The sequence below is a fragment of the Cucurbita pepo genome, chromosome 4 (genome assembly GCF_057944985.1).
Source record: "Cucurbita pepo subsp. pepo isolate OVF chromosome 4, ASM5794498v1, whole genome shotgun sequence".
Lineage (NCBI taxonomy): Eukaryota > Viridiplantae > Streptophyta > Magnoliopsida > Cucurbitales > Cucurbitaceae > Cucurbita > Cucurbita pepo.
In genome coordinates, this window is record NC_141801.1 from 7,562,952 (window position 1) to 7,578,797 (window position 15,846).

The following is a 15,846-nucleotide window of genomic DNA, read 5'->3' on the forward strand; positions in this document are numbered from 1 at the left end:
CATAATTCTGAACGAAATCATGCCGCATAGGTTTGAATTTTGTTGTTGACATTTTTGTATTTTCATGACATTTTTTTAATCTTCTTGACAATAGGTCCATTTGAAACATCGTGATTCTTATCAAGATGCAAGAGAGAATGCATTGAGATTTTATAAAACAAAAATGAAGAGAGAATCGTCTCGGTCTCGGTTCAGCTAATGTGAAAAATTCCCACTCTACCCCTATGACAAAAACAAAGGTACATTTCACCACTTGACCAAGAATATAGATACATTTTATAAGGCTCAGGCACTCCACAGAGCCTTCTGTTCCTCAAAGCTTCCAATAACAGCAGTTTGGTTTTGATCAGCCAATGCATTTGCAAGATGTTCATAAAATGCAAGAGCTTCAACACTCTCCAAAACCCTCACCCACTTCCCTTCCTTCTCATCTATAATTGTCTGCCCTACTTTTGATTCACCTCCCTCTCTGATTACTTTTACAGCCTTCATGCTGAATGCTTCCTTCAGATTCCGATGCCTTCCACCTAAGCTCACTGCCCCAACCACTTCTCCTAAGAACATGTCCTGCACAAAAGTTCATGACTTTAAGGACTCGACTGATAATGATTTTGTCTTTTAGAATAATGTTCGGTTACAATCTAGGTTCCGTTTTATAATCCACCCCCCTTCAGGGCTCAACGTCCTCGCTAGCACTCATTATGCTTTGTTCCCCTCTCCAACCGATGTGGGATCTCACAATCCACCCCCCTTCAGGGCCCAGCGTCCTCGCTGGCACTCATTATGCTTCGTTTCCTCTCCAACCAATGTGGGATCTCTCAATCCACCCCCCTTCGAGGCTCAGCCTCCTCGTTGGCACATCGCCCAGTGTCTGGCTTTGATACCATTTGTAACAGCCCATGCCCACCGCTATATTGTCCTCTTTGGGCTTTCCCTTTCGGAGGGACTTCCCATCAAGGTTTTTAAAACGCGTCTGCTAGGGAGAGGTTTCCACACTCTTATAAAGAATGTTTCGTTCCCCTCTCTAACCGAAGTGGGATCTCACAAGAGAAATGACGAGAAAACAAACACAATTTTATAAAACGAAAGACTAAAAACTAAATAGGATCAAACGAGTCCAAAATGCTATCAAGCGTACTTTGACTTCGATCTAAAATGATTGTAATTTTCAACTAGGATGGAAATTCAATGTCTAAAGAGCCTAGAATGCAGATGGATTATAAATTCATGTTCAGCATGAAAAATCTCTATGATGACCAAAAGCCAGCACAGATGAAGAAACTTAAGGAACAAAAGCAGATTCTATATAGAATAATCCAAGTTAAGGTAACTTTACCACATGATGGTACTGATGATACTTCTGCTGAAGGCGATACAGCCTGAAGAGTAGACGTCGAGCGAACCGTGCTTCATGAGTTCTGTTTCCATGCTTCAACTTTTCGAGGATCTTGGAGAAAGAACTTACGTTTCGTTGCGTGTTCAATGGGATAAGTGTGATGTTCAATCCCGAGCCTAAAACCAATTCTGCAGCCGTCGGGTCGAGAAAAAAGTTGAATTCTGCATATTCATTTGAAGGTATAGTGAACACATTTCCCTTGTCTCTAGAACTTATATGTCCTCCAGTAATGTATACCTCCTGCAACAACAAATAATTGAAACAATATTTCAGGAATGACATTTAGAAGGTAACAAGGAGCATTAGAAGAGTATATTAGTAAATAGTAGGGTGGCATTTGGTTATAAATAGAGGGAGTGACAAAGAAAGAAAGCATTGATTTAGTGCTCTGGTGAATGGCTTGAATGATCTCAAGAGTTAGGAAGGGTCCAAGCACCTCGAATTACAGCCCAAGCTCACCAGCAAATATTGTCCGCTTTAGTCCGTTACGTATCGCCGTCAACCTCACGGTTTTAGAACGCGTCTACTAGGGAGAGGTTTCCACACCCTTATAAGGAATGTTCTGTTCCCCTCTCCAACTGATGTCGGATTTCACAATCCACCCCCCTTGGAGGCCCAGCGTCCTCGTTGGCACATTGCTTGATACCTGGCTCTAATACCATTTGTAACAGCTCAAACCCGCCGCTAGCAGATATTGTCTGTTTTAGCCCATTACGTATCACGGTCAGCCTCACAGCTTTAAAACGCGTCTACTAGGGAGAGGTTTTCACACTCTTCTAAGGAATGCTTCGTTCCACTCAATTGGTGTAGGATTCATTGAAGTTGGATGCTGAAATGCAATGACCTTAATGCTAAAGGATCAAAAATATTGTTTTCATTATGCAGTTCATCTTCTTTCACCACATCATAAATCCTTGATGATAAATAATATGCCTATACAATAAATGAAAGGTTACGGTTGTTTACCTGAATCCTTGAGCTTATGGCTTTAGAACGTATAATTTGAGCGAGATTCGTCAAAGGTCCATTCGTTAAAACGGTAATTTTCACCCCCGGATCTAGAGATCGTACAACATCTTTCCAAACATCAAGAGCAGACATTTGTCTGAGTACAGGGTGATCAGTGTCTCTAAATGCTCCAATCTTTACTGAATTTTCAGCTGTATATCTGAAGGAAAAAAAAAAAAAAAAAAAAAACATGAAAGTTTGTTTTTGTCCATAATTTGATCTCTAGTGCAGTGTAATGTTACATGTGTTTGAAGACAGGACTCTGTAATATCATCCATTAAGATCTCAACAGCAAATGATTTTTCAGATAAAATCATCATATTTAAATTTCATTTAAATCAAAACTATTCCCAATGGTCGACCGATGTAACTTTGTTTCCTAGTCATGCCATCGACCCCCATTCCACTCATCCATAGATGAACCTAAATTTTCTATTCATTAATATTTTGATTCAATTGAACCAAGGATTTTGGAGTCTTTACCTGTGAGATCTCATATTGGTTGAGGAGGAGAAGGAAGTATTCTTTATAAGGGTGTGGAAACCTTTCCCTAGTAGAGGCGTTTTAAAATCCTTGAGGAGAAGCCCAAAAGGGAAAACTCAAAGATGACAATATCTGTTAGCGGTGGACTTGGGGCTGTTACAAATGGTATCAGAGCTAGACACCAGGTGATGTGCTAGCGAGGAGGCTAAGCCCCAAAGGGGTTGGACACGAGGTGGTGTGCCAATAAGGACACTGAGCACCGAAGGTGGGTGGATTGGGGATCCCACATCGATTGGAGAAGGGAACGAGTGCCAACAAGGATGCTAGGCCCCGAAGGGGGTGGATTGTGAGATCCAACTTTGGTTGGGGAGGAGAAGCACGAAGCATTTTTTATAAGGGTGTGAAAACCTTTACCTAAAAGACGGATTTTAAAAACCTTGAGGGGAAGCCCAAGAGGGAAAGCCCTCCACCTCAAGTCCTCAACATGCAGGATTGTGAGACATTCAAGCTATTTTATTTTATGGTAAGTTAGGACGATTTTAAGCATTTTTCCTATAAAATCACTTTAAAATGATCTAAAATGTTTATAGAACTTTTAGAATCACTTTCTATTAACCAAACACCATGAAATCTTTGAAAAGTGCTCTTTAACTAGCATTACTCTCCCAAAAGCCTTGCCAAACTCATACTTTCACACCCAGTTCTTCCAATACCAAATCATGAGGAGATCTTATATGAAGATAAATGCATTCGAAAAAAAGATACCTTCTAGGACTACGAGGCAAGTCTCGAGCGAATCCATAAAGTGTATCGGAGTCCAAGAACCCACCGCTACCATGAGGAATGGCCTTGATATACTTGCAGTCTCCAATAGAAGGAAATGATGGATGTGCTTCTCCAATAGCAAATACATCGCCGAGACCAACTGAAATGTCGTCACGACCCATCATATGTAATACATCATATACGACGTCTATTGTTGCAGCCGTGGCCCATCCATTTGGGCTAATTATTATTCCCTGTAAAATGATATGTTAAAAGAACAAAAGAAAGAGAAATTTTCATGCCTTAGTAGATCACCGCCAGCAGATATTGTTCTCTTTGGACTTTACCTTCTAGGATTCCCATCAAGATTTTTAAAACGTGTCTACTAGGGAGAGGTTTTCACACCCTTATAAAGAATGTTTCGTTCTCCTCTCCGACCGATGGGATCTAACAATCCACCTCCTTTCAGGCCCCAGCGTCCTCGCTGGCATTTGTTCCCTTCTGCAATCAATGTGGGCCCCCAATCCATCCATCTTTGGGTTCGGGGTCCAGTGTCCTTGCTGGTATACTGCCTCGTATCCACCCCATTCGGGGCGGAGTGTCCTCGCTGGACATCGCCTGGTTCTAGCTCTAATACCATTTGTAACAGCCCAAGACCACGGCTAGCAGATATTGCTCTCTTTGGCCTCTCCCTTCCAGGATTCCCCTCAAGGTTTTCAATACTCGTCTGCTAGGGAGAGGTTTCCACATCCTTATAAAGAATGCTTCGTTCTCCTCCCCAATCGATGTGGGATCTCATAATCCACCCCCCTTCGAGCCCAGCGTCCTCGCTAGTACTTGTTCCCTTCTGTAATTGATGTGAGCACCCCAATACACCCCCTTCGAGGCCCAGCGTCCTTGCTGGCACACTACCTCGTGTCCACCCCCTTAAGGGTGCAACTTCCTCGCTGGCACATCGCCCGATGTCTAGCTCTGATACCATTTGTAACGACTCAAAACCACCGCTAGCAGATATTGTTCTCTTTAGGCTTTCCCTTCTAGGATTCACCTCAAGGTTGTTAAAAAACGTTTGCTAGGGAGAGGTTTCCACACCCTTATAAAGAATGCTTTGTTCTCTTCCCCAACCGATATGGGATCTCACAAAAGCGACAGTAATAGATTTCAGAAAACTAAAAGCAAAATAACACCATACCTTTAGATCGATGATTTCAACCGGTGTCTTCAAGAGATAGAGAAGAGTAAGAAAATCTCCTGTGCTCATATCCATGTCAAAAATAACTGGCTTTCCTAGCAAATTCTTTCCAAATTTTGGTCTATATAGTACTTCCTTATACTTAGGAAACTGAGCTCTAAAATCAAACCTCCCTGATTGTCGAGGACTATTTATAGCCTGCATTTTTTACCAAGTAAAGCCTGTTGGATGATGAAAGTCCCACATCGACTAATTTAGGGAATGATCATGGGTTTATAATAAAAAAATACTCTCTCCATTGGTATGAGGCCTTTTGGGGATACCCAGAGCAAAGCCACGAGAGCTTATGCTCAAAGTGGACAATATCATACCATTGTGGAAAGTCGTATTCATCTAACAAAGCCTACATTGAAAAAAAATAAATGAGGTAGAAAATGTAACGACGACAAAAGGCTGCCATATTACTCTTACATCCAGGAAGCTTAAATAAAACGCTTTATCAATTATGTTGTTGGTGTTGAGAGATGACTTAGCCGACACAGCAACCAGAACTTCAACAGATTCAGAGCCCTCTGCCTCCTTTGTATAGCCATCCTATGACCATCATACGGAACTCTTTAAGCTTCTACTAAAGTTTTAGAATCGTTTACAAGAAACTTCGGTAGCAACAAAAACATACAGCCATTAGACTTCATCAACTTTGCAACCAGCTAGCCGTCTATATCAATAAACATGTGAATAGTCTCTTGGACATACCTTACACTTGCCCTTCTCAGATGAAACAAGGCAGAATGGATCTAGCATTCCTGTCTGAACATGGCCACTGTGCACCCCATTCTTTTGGACGCCAAATTTTGGGATTAAACGACCATCAACGAGCGGATTTGAACCATCGGAGATCCCATACGGTTCATTTGACGTAACAATAGTGATATTTAAATATTCCATCTTTGAATATGCATTATTTCCACCCCCTCTGTCCAGATTAAGCATTTGGGACAAAGCTACACCAACCATAAAAGAATCCCACATCGAATACATCTGTGAAAATGCCAAGTCACTACAATGAACATGCAAAATGGCATCTAATGAAAGAGAATTGAATCAGTTATGGATGATTACTTCAAAAAATCCACCGCCGGACCAAGTATCATGAGCCATTTTCAAGGACTGGAAACAATATTTAGCCTCATATGTGTTTTGTCTCTGTTCAAATGCCAAATATACTTTCTTATCCACAGGAATTGTACTTGTTGCGTCTAGAGGAACAACAGTAACAGGAATTCCAGAATGTAGCACCTGTTTCTCGAAGAAGCAACACTAATATCAGATGCAGATTCCAAAGTTACACAAAAGAACATATGGATATGTTTGGGAGCTTTTAATCATGCTAAATGTGCTTTTTCATGGCCCAAAGCATTTTCTCACTAGAAATTTCATATTAGGAAGTAATATAAATGTAACATTCCAAGCCCACCATTAGCGGATGTTGTCCGCTTTGGCCCGTTATGTATCGCCGTTAGCCTCACGGTTTTAAAACGTGTTTGCTAAGGAGAAGTTTTCACACCCTTATAAGAAATGTTTCATTCCCCTCTCCAATCAATGTGGGATCTCACAATCCACCCCCCTTAGGGGCCCACCAACCGGTGTCTGGCTCTAATACCATTTGTAATAGCCCAAGGCCACCGCTAACAGGTATTGTCCACTTTTGCCCGTTACGTATCGTCATCAACCTCACGGTTTTAAAACGCGTTTGCTAGGGAGAAGTTTCCACACCCTTATAAGGAATGTTTCATTCCCCTCTCCAACCGATGTGGGATCTCACAATCCAACCCCCTTGGGGGCCCAACGTCCTCGTTGGCACACTGCCCGGTGTTTGTCTCTAATACCATTTATAACGACCCAAGCCCACCGCTAGTAGATATTGTCCGTTTTGGCCCATTACGTATCGCCTTCAGCCTCACGGTTTTAAAATGCATCAACTATGGAGAAGGTTTAACCCTACTCCGACCAGTGTCTCGCACCATCCGATGACTGGCTCTAATACCATTTGTAACAGCCCAAGCCACCGCTAGCAGATATTATCCGCTTTGACCTTTTACGTATCGCCATCAGCCTCACAAATTTAAAACGCGTCTTCTAGGGAGAGCTTTCCACACCCTTACAAAGAATACTTCATTCCCCTCTCCAACCGAGGCGGGATCTCACAATAAAAGTATATTATAAATAAAATAGTCAACAACACCTTAAACTACAAGCACTTATAGAGTACTTTTAGCTCAAGTGATGGATAGCAAAGCACTCAAACATATTATCAAAACATTCCCAGACACACCAAAACTCCACTAGCAGAAGGATACACGATAAACAAAAAGAACGAAAAACAAAGAGAGAAGGTTTCATATGAGAGGTCCATAACTTTTCAAAATTTCTAATGCAAATGATTTAGAACATTTGACGCATATTATTCATCATATATCGATTGTTTCATAGATTAGAAAGTTAATAATCAACTTATAACAACAGTAAGTAGAAATTACCGTATAGGCAGCAAAAGGGTCTCCAAATATATTGAACTCAGCATATGGATTTGCATTTGGAGGCCACAAGTTCCCAATATTGTTGCATGTCTTCCCATGAGATTTATCAGCATTAGGTGAGCAAGTTTGTCTAATAGCACCCCCCATGGCATATATATGCTTTATATTTTTCTTCAAATGAGGATTTGTCATAAGAAATATAGCCAAGTTTGTATGAGCTCCCATTACAAAAACTGTAGTAGGCCCTGCAGAGATTGCATCTTTCATCACTTGCTGTGCAGTTGGTTGTTTCATAGGAATATATCTCCTCTTACCCTGTCAATTATCAACATATTAAAAGAAACGACCAAGTTCATCCAAATTACTATTTTACTATTTTAGGCTTATTTTCAATTTCCTACAAACTTCAAGACATTGCTCCTCTTGGTTTCGTCCAAAGTGATGCACATATGTTTATCGGAGATTTAACATAACTATAGAGAACAATAATGTAATAGCCCAAGCCCACCGCTAGTAGATATTATCCGCTTTGACCCGTTACGTATCACTGTCAGCCTCACGGTTTTTAAAACGCGCCTGTTAGGGAGAGGTTTTCATACCCTTATAAGAAATATTTCGTTCCCCCCTCCAACCGACGTAGGATCTCACAATCCACCCCCCTTGGGGGCCAGCATCCTTGCTGGCACACCACTCGGTGACTGGCTCTGATACCATTTGTAATGGCTCAAGCCCATCACTAGCAAATATTGTCTGCTTTGGCCCATTACGTGTCGCTGTCAGCCTCACGATTTTTAAAACGAGGGAGTGGTTTCCACACCCTTATAAGAAATGTTTCGTTACCCTCTCTAACTGAGTGGGATCTCACAATCCACCCCCCTTGGGGGCCAGCATCCTCGCGGCATACCGCCCAGTGACTGGCTCTATACCACTTGTAACAGCCAAAGCCCACCATGTTAGGAATAACGACGCTCCACAATGGTATGTTATTGTCCACTTTGAGCGCAAGCTCTCATGGTTTTTTCTTTCGGCTTCTCCAAAAAGCCTTATACAAATGGAGATGTATTCCTTACTTTATAAACCCATGATCAATCCCTTGATTAGCCGATGTGAGACTCCTCTCCTAATAATCCACGACACACCACTAGCAGATATTGTTCCCTTAAAGTAATCTCCAATATTTAAAATTCATGGAAAAAACACAAGTCCAGGCTGAAAGATGAACTCCAAGTACTTTCGAAGTGGAAAATGGGGTAAAATAGGTGAAAATTCCAATTGAAATGAGCCAGAGGCTGCCATTGCGACAGTATATTGAATCGAAAAAGAAGAAAGAAAAAGAGGCAATACCTGAGGAAGAAAGGCTCTGCGTAAACCAAAATTGGTATCGGCATAGAGGCGTCCTTTCTCTCCCACTGGAATCGCTTGTCTGTATCTACATTGCCCCGCCGTCGACACGCCCTGTTCAACCACGACGCCATTTCAGTTTCAGCGCTCTTCAAAAATATTTTTTATTAACCTTTATTCAAACTTAATTTAACCTTATAATCTTAAATCATACGCGATTGGAAATTAATTAAATTAAATAAATTCGTGAAAATAAAATAAAATAGAGGGGCATGGAATTACCTGATCAATAAGTGGCAGGTAGCCACCGACATGGGCGGAAATAGTAGCGTTAGGGGAAATGCCGCCCTCTCCGCCGACACCAATTGGGATGTCGTCTCGCCCCATCATGAACAACATGTCGTATAGGTGGTTCACTGCATGTCCACCGTTGCTCCATCCATTCCCATTTATAGTTATTGCCTATTAAAAAAATTAATACTTATTACATATACTTTTCTTTTTCTAATTTTGTTTTTTTTTTCTTTTTTAAATTTTGTTTTTCTAATTTTGTTAAATTTTCAAATCTAACTTGTAATAATTACAAGGATACCCTTACTACTATTTTTCCGTGTCTCTTAAAACAAAAAAATCTTTTGGACAAACTTGAAATTTCGGGTTGGTTGAGTTGGTGACCCGAGCAACTCAAATAGAGATTTTTTAAAATTGTTTAAGAAAATGCTATTTAACGACTCAGATCTATAGCTAGCCGATATTGTCCTATTTGGGCTTTCCCTTTCGAGCTTCCCCTCAAGGCTTTATAAAACGCGTCTGCTAGGGGAAGGTTTTCACACCCTTATAAATGGTGCTTTGTTCTTCTCTCCAACCAACGTGGGACATCACAGCATATTACATCAATAACTAAAATATTATAAAACTCAAATATCACACATTCATAAGTCATAATGCATCACTAACAGCAGTTACAACATGCAAATATTCTTAATCTTCATAATAATCATAAAAGTAGAATAGGGTTAGATTGAGTTGTAACCCTAAATTCGGGTTAGTTAGGTTGACCTAACAAAAAAAAATATCAATATATGAATCGACTTGAATTTTCGATTTTCTAAAAATTCAACACAACCCAAATCGAAAAAAATCGCACCCAACCCAACTTTTATAATATGGGTTGGGTAGGTCGATTTAGTTAGGTTCTCGGGTCATATAAACAGTTCTACCTCAAGCTAGAATTACATATATTTTAAAAGCAATACTATATTCTAAATTAAAATCATTAAGGGTTTGAAGATAAGATAGATCATAAATGGAAAGAAAAGAGAGAAAGTAACGAGGAATTATGAGAAAACAAAAAATTAATTAGGGTTTTAAGCTAATCTAAACAAAAAACAATAAAAGACAAGCATGTAACCTTTCGTGTTAATATCACGTCTGGTTCTAAGAGTTATAAGTTCAAATAAAAATTACCTGAAGATGAAAGAGGGAAGAAGGTTGCTTGAGAAGATACAAGAGAGCAGTAACATCATCGGTATCAACATCTGTATCCACGAGTATCCTTAGAGGAGCATCAAACGAACTTGTCAACCAAAGCAATGATCCAAACATGGCAGCCACAGCCACCACTCCACAAATGAAGCCACTCTTCCAAAACCTTCCTCCTCTTGATACTCCTTTCATCATCATCACCATCTCATAATAATAATAATCTCTCTCTCCAACCACGAACTAACTCAAACCCCAAATTGATAAAACATGAACAAAACAACAAGAATTACATCAAATGTTGGTGTGTGTGTGTGTTTGTGTGTGTGTGTTTGGTCAGAAAAGACATTGATATGTTGGGGGACATGTTTTGCAAACCTTGTATTATTGTTGGAATGTTGATGATGGATTCCTTGACAATTCCCTCCTCCTCAAACAAACCCTTATTCTCACTCTCCACTCACTTTGTGGGGTTTGAGAGGGAGATTGTTATCCCTTTATTTAATTTAATTTAGTGATATGGCTATTTATAGTAGTGCTTCAAATGAGTGGACACAGAGTTATATCACTATCAAGTATAAATGGTATGAGGTTATTAATGCATGCATACTTCTTTAACGTATATTCTTTGACTAACCGAAAAGGTTTTCACACCTCATTAGAAATGTCGGTTGGATACATAGTTCTTATACCATTTGTAACCGTCCAAGCCCACCACTATTAGCTTCATGGAAATACCAACACACAGCTCAATGCATGGTATCAGCCCAAATCCACCCTTTGCAGATATTGTCCTTTTTGGGCTTTCTGTTTTTAGCTCTCTCAATGTTTTAAAACGCGTTTACAAGGGAGAGAGGGAGGATTTCACACCATAACAAGAAATTGTTCGCTCATCTCTGTAGGATTTCACAATTTTCATATAACCCTTTTATAATCCATGCACAAGTGTTTAGGTACATATTTTTTTAATAAAAAAAAAAAGTGTTTTCAACGTGAATTTAAGATGCTATAACAATGAGGTGGTCGTCAAAGTTGCACTGGAGTTGGTTGTTGGAGTTATCGTTGGATTAATGTTGCTCGGTGTAGTGACAGTGGTCGCCAACGAGCAAGGTAGTGCGAGGTATTTTGGTCATTTTTATAAACAACGAAAATTAGGAGGGTATTTTGGTCATTCTTCTAAAATTTAGTTAAAATTTTAAATTTTCTATATTGATGAAAATCATAATAAAAAATAAAAATGATTTATTATGGCATGTTTTCATAAAAGGTAGAAGGAGAAAATTTTAGTACGTTACTAAAAAATGTAAAGAAAAAAAAATTATTATTATATCCATTTATACCTTAAACTTTTTAGAAAAGTTTTAATTTTAAGATTTAGATAAGTATTCAATTAAAAAAATGGTTAGAAAAAAGCATTACACATCAAATTTGGTAAAGTCTAATTTTATGAAATTAAAACTTTATGATAAAAATGGATAAAATGATTTTTTTAAATTTAAATATTTTAAAAAATAAATTGTAAGAATACAAATGGAATCTTTTGTAGGATATTCCTATGGCTCGAGAACCCAACAATCCAAAGCATAAAATGTGGGCTGGATTTCTTTTTTTTTTTTTTTCTAATTTGGGTTGGATTGATTTAAATTCAGGTCAGTTCGCGAGTTGACATTTTGTTATTAGGTCAAGCTAACCAACTCGATTAACTCGAAAATAGGGTTATAATCGAGCTCAATCCTACTCGACGTTTAAGATTACTATGAAGATTAAGAATATTAACATTTGTAATCGATTTTAGTGATGAATAACTAATAACTTTGTGACAAATGTGTTTAGATGCTAATTATATTATACTCATAGTTAAGAAACATTATATTATATATTACGTTTAAATAGAGAAGTTGATGATTAGTCTATTTAAAGGATTTTAATTTAAGCTCAAACATTCATGGGCAAATTTAGAAAAATAGCCCTAAAAGGGTATTTTCGGAAAACAAGGGTAAATGTGAAAATTTAACCCACATGAGCTTCAAATTTGTAGAGTGAGTTTCACTTAAAGTTGTAAATTCGGAAAATTAGCTCTAAAAGGATAGTTTTGAAAAGATAACCCTAAAGTGAATCAAATTAGAAAAATAACTCAACGAAAACTTAGTCAGTTTGGAAAACTAACGCGCCAAAATTCAACCAACTCATAAGTGATCTAAAAGAAAGATGAATTTGGATATTTAATCCACTTAGCCACTTGCATAATTAAGCATTAAAGAAAAATATAATTTAATTACCTAAAATGCTCATCCATGTCTCGGTGGCCAACCGTGGAGGTCTATCCTGTTTGCTCGTTCTCTGGATCCTCTATTCCCTGACCTTTCTTTTTACTTCATAGGGTTAAAAGGCCTCTTTTCTTTTCTTTCAAATCCTTTACATTACAGTCGAGAAAATTAGTGTTTAGAAGAAAACTTAACTACTCCTTCAAAAGAAAGTGCTTCAGGTCAAGACGAAACCTTAAAGACTCCAGATTAATTCGACCGTATTTGAGGTAGACTTTTTCGATATCCATTTTTGAATTTTTTTTCAAAATTCTTCCTCTATAGACTACCCCACAGCTCGAGTTTGATCTCTAACGTCACAAATTTTTTTAAAAAAATGTAAAATGTATCCTTGCTAACCAAGAGAAGTTCATAGTTCAATAGCAACCTCCAAATTGAAGTTTTGGCAATGATCAAAACATTGTTCCCCATGATGTTGTGTTTAACATGGTTGTCTCATATTCTAGAAAATTTAGGTCACATGTTGACAATACATAAGACACTGATAGTGCTATTTTAAGAGACTCCGAGATCGGAGATCTTTTCCAAACGTTATGACCCAAGTACTATTAAAATGGAGTGGGACTACGAAGAGTGGATTTTGCGAACATAAAGAGTGTTCAATGCCTTTGACGTAGGCCTATTAGGTAAGTGGTTTTACTACGAGTTTGGTTGGGTTAATTATTTGAAGTATCAACGGCACATGTCCTATGGCCCTTGAACGTATCATGCCTTGTGATTGTTTAATGTTTTATTTTTTTTGTAATGTTATGCTGTAAATATGAGATATGTCATGTTATGAAAAACCACGTTGACACATATGTTAATGATGATTATGCTATGTTCGACATGTTATTCCAGGGGATTTAGTAGGTTATGTGATTTATTGACACCTCCAAAAAAAAGGATTGATGTGTGAATTGATGCAATATGGGAAGGTCATCACCTATGCATCCTGTTAGTTGATGGAGTCCCACTCACGACTTGGAAATTAGTTATGGTGAATTACTTTTTCGTCAGAAAAGAGTTTAACATAAGGCAACAAAGATACAGAAAATGGTAAAGGATTACGACATAGATAATAGTACCACTCAGGAAGGCAGATACAGTCGGTGACGCCCTAAATAGAAATACGGCCCACTCGTCGGCAGTGATCACTAGAGAGCCATGAGTGCTTGTAGATTTTGAGCAAGCAGGAATAAGAGTGATAGTGGAAGGAGATATGGCGTAGCTGACTCAACTCACTGTTCAACCAACGCTCTCACAACTAATTATTGATTCTCAACAGACTGAACCCAGTTTAGCCATGATTTTGGGTCAGTTAGATTATTATGCCAAGGGCAAGGAGCGGAGGTTTGGATATTTGGATCATTTGATTTCATCAAGAACGGAGAAAGAACAAAGGTGAGTTTTATAGGTTTTTAAGTCTCAATTTTTCTCAAGATCCGCCAGCATTTGATGGAATTAGCCTATGTAATTTTAGTATGTTGTTCTAAGTAAGTTTTTACCCATTATTCATGAAGGAATCGGAGTTGAATCGCGTCGAAAGAAGGGGTTCTGGGAAGCCTCAAAAAATGGTTAGAACATGTAAACTTCCATGTGTTGAGTGCGATTATATTGGAGAATTACCGAAGGGACACACATTAGTGTAAGGAGGGTAAAATGCGTCCAACATCGTTTTGGGGATGTGTCGCGTGAAGAAACAAGTAACATGTCGTGCGAATATATGCGAAACGCATCCCAACACTAGCGACATCCGAGAACTAATTCGTCAGCCCCAATCCAAGAGCCACGAGCACATTCAACGACTTGAACTAACCCTGCGTGGCAACGTGTTAGCATAAGAAAAATTGAAGAAATCCACACGCGTCAAGAATCAAACTCATGTCGTCGGAGCCAAACACACTAATCAGAAGGTGGCACATGCCTAACACCCCAGTGCGCCTTCCCTCAACCTTGTAGTACGTGCACATAAATACCTTCCAAGCATGTGACTTGCTTTGTGAGACCCCATTTTAGTTGATTTTACTTCTGTTTAACTGTTTTTCATTCCATCTCCATTCTGATCCTAATTTAACTTGAATCAAGTCCTACCAACAAGTTTTCATGAAATTTGGAGCCTCTAACTAACTGAAAACAAATTCAGAAAGAGACGCTTCATCTCGATAGATAACCACGTAAACTTTTGGCAAGTAATACTTGTAGAGATTGTAATTTAGAACATTAAAATGGGTATGACGATAATATCATCTACTATAAGCTTATTCAAAATTTAACATGATTATAGTGAAAAGAGGTACGAAAATTTGGCACACACCCATAAACAAACATGATTTGTGGAGTTAAAAGAGTAGATGAGATGAAGTAGAGAGATTTGGAAGAATCTTTTGTTTTTAAAGCTGTCATTTGCAAGCAAGCATCTTTCTTTCCTACCCACCTTTATATATGTGAAACCTAAAATTAGGGATGCTAATATAACTCGAGAATCCGACCAACCGAGACTACTCAATCCAAACTATAAAGATCGGGTTGGGTTTAATTTTTTTTAGTTTTGGTTAAAAAATCGAAAATTTGGGTTGGTTTGCAGATTGACATTTTTTTTTGTCGAGTCTATGTGACCAATCCGAAAATAGAGTTACAACCTTACCCTACCTTATTTTGATTTAGAATATTTGACGCCTGTAAGTTAGTCATGCGTTGTGACTTGCGAAGGTTTAATATTTGAGTTTTATAAGATTTTAGTTATATATGTAACATGTATGGTGGATAAGTAAGATTTTTTTTAAATAATTAAAAGTATAACTCCATAACCAAACTCGAGAAATAGTAGGTTAGATTGTGAACCCTATTTTGGATGCTTGGCTCACTAACCCAACCCACCCAAAATATGAGGTTGTCCAAAAGATTTTTTCAACTCCACCTAACCTCAGTCCTTGTACACCCTAGTAAAAATAATGTTTGATGTTAAACCGATTCATTAGATTAGTCTTGCTTAAGCTAATTATGAAGTGTGATGTCTTGGAATCTAAGAGTGACTATCATAAATTTCAAGTTCGATCCAAGAGTTGTTCATCCTTTCTAACTAGCTCTTGGTTGGAATCATTCGTTAAGTTAGCTTTATTTGTAAGAGTTTGGAAAGATCCTAGAAGGACCTTTGGCTTTGTAAATCCAGCTATTGTTGGCGCTTATCACCTTAAGGCTTGTCATGAACATGTCAAGATCATGACGTTGCACGATTGAAGAAATACAACCATGGCAGTTGGTATCATAGCCAAATTTTATCTGTCTAAGTCAGATAAGACAGTCAGAAACATGAACCTGAGAGTTGAACGAACA

At 38.5% G+C, this 15,846-nt stretch overlaps 1 protein-coding gene across 1 annotated transcript; it reads right to left on the reverse strand.

Moving 5' to 3' along the window:
• Nucleotides 1-114: 114 nt before the first annotated feature.
• On the reverse strand, nucleotides 115-10,441 carry LOC111792856 (nucleoside hydrolase 3). The gene is made up of 12 exons (XM_087123497.1): nucleotides 10,193-10,441; nucleotides 9,008-9,187; nucleotides 8,729-8,839; nucleotides 7,385-7,699; nucleotides 5,967-6,143; nucleotides 5,601-5,885; nucleotides 5,316-5,438; nucleotides 4,845-5,042; nucleotides 3,653-3,906; nucleotides 2,363-2,564; nucleotides 1,337-1,636; nucleotides 115-567 (listed from the first exon to the last, which is right to left on the reverse strand). Exons 1-12 carry the CDS (start codon nucleotides 10,412-10,414, stop codon nucleotides 286-288), a joined length of 2,649 nt encoding a protein of 882 aa, XP_086979623.1. The 5' UTR covers nucleotides 10,415-10,441; the 3' UTR covers nucleotides 115-285.
• Nucleotides 10,442-15,846: the final 5,405 nt, after the last annotated feature.

Coding starts and splice junctions, on each gene's coding strand:
- LOC111792856 (XM_087123497.1), bottom strand. CDS start 10,414: ATGGTGATGATGATGAAAGGAGTATCAAGAGGAGGAAGGTTTTGGAAG. Junction 8,840..9,007: donor ACCTGCCACTTATTGATCAG/GTAATTCCATGC, acceptor GTGGTTGAACAG/GGCGTGTCGACGGCGGGGCA. Junction 568..1,336: donor ATCATCAGTACCATCATGTG/GTAAAGTTACCT, acceptor ACTTTTGTGCAG/GACATGTTCTTAGGAGAAGT.